Source organism: Salvelinus namaycush, chromosome 5, assembly GCF_016432855.1.
Source record: "Salvelinus namaycush isolate Seneca chromosome 5, SaNama_1.0, whole genome shotgun sequence".
NCBI classification, from domain to species: Eukaryota; Metazoa; Chordata; class Actinopteri; order Salmoniformes; family Salmonidae; genus Salvelinus; species Salvelinus namaycush.
The window spans coordinates 128,616-132,887 of NC_052311.1; the positions used below are offsets into that span (position 1 = coordinate 128,616).

Below are 4,272 nucleotides of genomic sequence, written 5' to 3' on the forward strand. Positions count from 1 at the left end.
TTCTGATTGACCAGCAGTGCTGTTGCCCCTTCTGGGTGACCAGCGGTGCTGTTGCCCCTTCTGGGTGACCAGCGGTGCTGTTTCATCTTCTGGGTGACCAGCGGTGCTGTTCAGCGGTGCTGTTTCACCTTCTGGGTGACCAGAGGGTGTGCAATCCCCAACAACACTACTTCACTGTAGGAAGGTGCAGTTCCAGTTGCAAGGGGGGAAACCCAGGACAAGAGTAGCATCTTCCACAGCTGCAGGAGGCTTCCGGAACCCTAGTCTGTCTGCGTCCGCCTACCGTGCGCCGCCAACAAGCTAATTGTCTCTCTGGGTGTGCTCCCCTAGCCTTTGTCATACCAGACTAACCCACAAGGCAGCGGGACAATGGTTGATGGCTGCCAGGATGTGTCCACACAGAGGTGAGCCTGTACAGACTCATCCCTGTGGCCCACTGCAGCTTCGACATCCCCCTGCCGGTTAGCCTGGAGTTTCAAGACAACCAGTTAACGTGTGCTGCCGCGAGGAGGCCTGACAGGAGTCTTGGTCATGGAGAGGCCTTGTACCGGCAAGGGGAGACTTGTGCATGAAGCTGCTCCCCAATTCACCACAAGAATTAGCCGGCGACAGTGAGCTGTAAGCGAAAGTATGCAAGCACGTGGTAAGCGGGCACGCAACTAACCTCTACCTAGGCATTTACTGCACTAGACGCATCACATGCACGCTGCGGTTGCCCACCGACACACAACACACACACACAGGCATACACACACACAATGGCCATCTCCTAGTGTCTAAGAGATGGATACAAGGCCAGAAGAGTCTTCTAGCTCTGTGAGAGAGTCGTGTGTTTTAGTTGAAAGCAAGTGGAGACTCTCTTTGTCTTACACAGTCAGCGTTGGTTTATTGATGATTAGATGTTCTGGCACTCCTAATAACCTGGAAGCTTTTGGAGAGGAGAGCAGAGAAGAAGAGAGGAGAGGGGAAGAGAGGAGAGCAGAGGGGAAGAGAGGAGAGCAGAGGGTAAGAGATGAGAGGGGAAGAGATGAGAGGGGAAGAGAGGAGAGGGGAAGAGAGGAGAGGGGAAGAGAGGAGAGCAGAGGGGAAGAGAGGAGAGGGGAAGAGAGGAGAGGGGAAGAGAGGAGAGGGGAAGAGAGGAGAGAGGAGAAGAGAGCAGAGGAGAAGAGAGGAGAGGGGAAGAGAGGAGAGGAGAGCAGAGGGGAAGAGAGGAGAGGGGAAGAGAGGAGAGCAGAGGGGAAGAGAGGAGAGCATAGGGGAAGAGAGGAGAGGGGAAGAAAGGAGAGTAGAGGGGAAGAGAGGAGAGCAGAGGGGAAGAGAGGAGAGGGGAAGAGAGGAGAGCAGAGGGGAAGAGAGGAGAGGGGAAGAGAGGAGAGGGGAAGAGGGGAGAGGGGAAGAGAGGAGAGGAGAGGGGAAGAGAGAAGAGGGGAAGAGAGGAGAGCAGAGGGGAAGACAGGAGAGGGGAAGAGAGGAGAGGGTAAGAGAGGGGAAGAGAGGAGAGGGGAAGAGAGGAGAGGGGAAGAGAGGAGAGTGGAAGAGAGGAGAGTGGAAGAGAGGAGAGGGGAAGAAAGCAGAGGGGAAGAGAGGAGAGGGGAAGAGAGGAGAGGGGAAGAGAGGAGAGCAGAGGGGAAGAGAGGAGAGGGGAAGAGAGGGGAAGAGAGGAGAGGGGAAGAGAGGAGAGGAGAGGGGAAGAGAGGAGAGGGAAAGAGAGAAGAGAGGAGAGGAGAGGCGAAGAGAGGAGAGCAGAGGGGAAGAGAGGAGAGGGGAAGAGAGGAGAGGGGAAGAGAGGAGAAGAGAGGAGAGGGGAAGAGAGGCGAAGAGAGGGGAGGGGAAGAGAGGAGAGGGGAAGAGAGGAGAGGGGAAGAGAGGGGAAGAGAGGAGAGGAGTTAATGAAAGGACGTAGGCCTGGGTCTTCTGAGTTGATGGACTGGGGAAAAACACAACTATCTTTCCTGTTCAATTATCTATTTCTCGATCACTCGCTCGGTCTCTCCAGCTCTCCACTTTTCTCTCCCTCCCTCTCTCACTCGTTTTCTTGCCCCTCTTCACCTCTTTCTCTCGACCTCTCTCTGTCTATCCCTCTATCCACTTTTCTTTCACTCTCTCTTGTCCCTCTTCATCCTTTCACCTCTCTCGGGCTTTCCACTTTTCTCTCTTTTTCGCTCTCTCTCTCTTAATCTCAATCTCTCTCTCCACCCTTCCATCCCTCCACTTTTCTCTCTCTCTCTCTCCCTCTTCACATCCCACTCCATACCTCTCCATCTACGTGTTTGTTCTCTCAGGCCTGTTGTCTGGGAGACCATTCCTTGTTTGACCGGGTTGTCAAGGAAACATAAATGGAAAGATTCTGAGGATTGAAATTATATTTTTCGAAAATCAATCTGGAAGCAAACGTACATAGGAGGTATTGGCACACGTGTGCGTCGACAGTGGTGTACTTAATAAGGAATAGGGTACCTGTAGAGATCCAGCCTGAGTGATGTGTTGTTTCTCGTCAGGCAGATCTGGTATAAATAGACATTTGCTTTGGGAGAAGAATAGCTCTTTCTGCACCAGGCATTTTTCATTCCATGGAAATTTGATTTCCTTCTGACAAGGATCCAGGAGAGAGTAGCAGCTGATCCAGGAGAGACTAGCAGCTGACCCAGGAGAGACTAGCAGCTGATCCAGGAGAGACTAGCAGCTGACCCAGGAGAGAGTAGCAGCTGATCCAGGAGAGACTAGCAGCTGACCCAGGAGAGACTAGCAGCTGACCCAGGAGAGACTAGCAGCTGACCCAGGAGAGACTAGCAGCTGATCCAGGAGAGAGTAGCAGCTGACCCAGGAGAGAGTAGCAGCTGACCCAGGAGAGAGTAGCAGCTGACCCAGGAGAGAGTAGCAGCTGACCCAGGAGAGACTAGCAGCTGATCCAGGAGAGACTAGCAGCTGATCCAGGAGAGACTAGCAGCTGATCCAGGAGAGACTAGCAGCTGATCCAGGAGAGAGTAGCAGCTGACCCAGGAGAGACTAGCAGCTGACCCAGGAGAGAGTAGCAGCTGACTGGTTGAGAGTAGCAGCTGACTGGGAGAGAGTAGAAGCTGACCCGGGAGAGAGAGCAGCTGACTGGAAGAGAGTAGCAGCTGACTGGGAGAGAGTAGCAGCTCTTTGGTAGAGAGAAGCAGCTGACTAGGAGAGAGTAGCAGCTGACTGGAAGAGAGTAGAAGCTGACCCGGGAGAGAGTAGCAGCTGACTGGGAGAGAGTAGCAGCTGACTGGGAGAGAGTAGCAGCTGACTGGGAGAGAGTAGCAGCTGACTGGGAGAGAGTAGCAGCTGACTGGGAGAGAGTAGCAGCTGACTGGGAGAGAGTAGCAGCTGACCAAGGAGAGAGTAGCAGCTGACCCAGGAGGGAATAGCAGCTGACTGGGAGAGAGTAGCAGCTGACTGGGAGAGCGTATCAGCTGACCAAGGAGGGAATAGCAGCTGACTGGGAGAGAGTAGCAGCTGACTGGGAGAGAGTAGCAGCTGACTGGGAGAGAGTAGCAGCTGACTGGGAGAGAGTAGCAGCTGACTGGGAGAGAGTAGCAGCTGACTGGGAGAGAGTAGCAGCTGGACATTGAGGTAGCTGCTGACTGGGAGAGAGTAGCAGCTGACTGGGAGAGAGTAGCAGCTGACTGGGAGAGAGTAGCAGCTGACTGGGAGAGAGTAGCAGCTGACTGGGAGAGAGTAGCAGCTGACTGGGAGAGAGTAGCAGCTGACTGGGAGAGAGTAGAGGCTGACTGGGAGAGAGTAGCAGCTGACTGGAGGAGTGTAGCAGCTGACTGGGAGAGAGTAGCAGCTGGACACTGAGGAAAATGCTCCATATGCACTAGGTAGCTTCTACTGTAACGAGCCGCAACCTGTTTATTGGTTGGTTCAGTGAGAAGTGATTAAAAAACTCTCTAATGTTGTGACCTAAATCAGTTTTTTTAATTCCTCTCTTCTTCCTACCGAGTCTCTTCTTTCCTTCCTCTCTTCTTCTGTTCTTTCGTCTCTCTATTCCCTCACAGCCCCCAGGGTGCATCTGGCAGGGATCTGTCTCTCCTCCACTTCTGCCTCTTCTCTCTTCCCATCTTCCCACGAACTCCATATCTCCCAGTTCCATAGGGTGTGTGTTTAGTCATTGTATGGAGTCATTCAATACCTATCCTGCTGTCTCCCACACGGCCATAAACCCAACATACCCAGTCTTCGTCCCAAATGGCACCCTATTCCCAAAAACAGTGCACAACCAAATATAGGCTCTGGTCAAAAGGG

The 4,272-nt window shown here is 53.3% G+C and overlaps 1 protein-coding gene across 1 annotated transcript in view; it reads left to right on the top strand.

The window, feature by feature from the left end:
• Positions 1–630: 630 nt before the first annotated feature.
• neurl1b (neuralized E3 ubiquitin protein ligase 1B) overlaps positions 631–4,272 on the top strand; it is a 47,720-nt gene continuing 44,078 nt past the window's right edge. The window contains exon 1 of the mRNA XM_038994283.1: positions 631–643. Within this exon, the coding sequence (XP_038850211.1) occupies positions 631–643 (13 nt within the window). The remainder of the gene's footprint in view (positions 644–4,272) is intronic.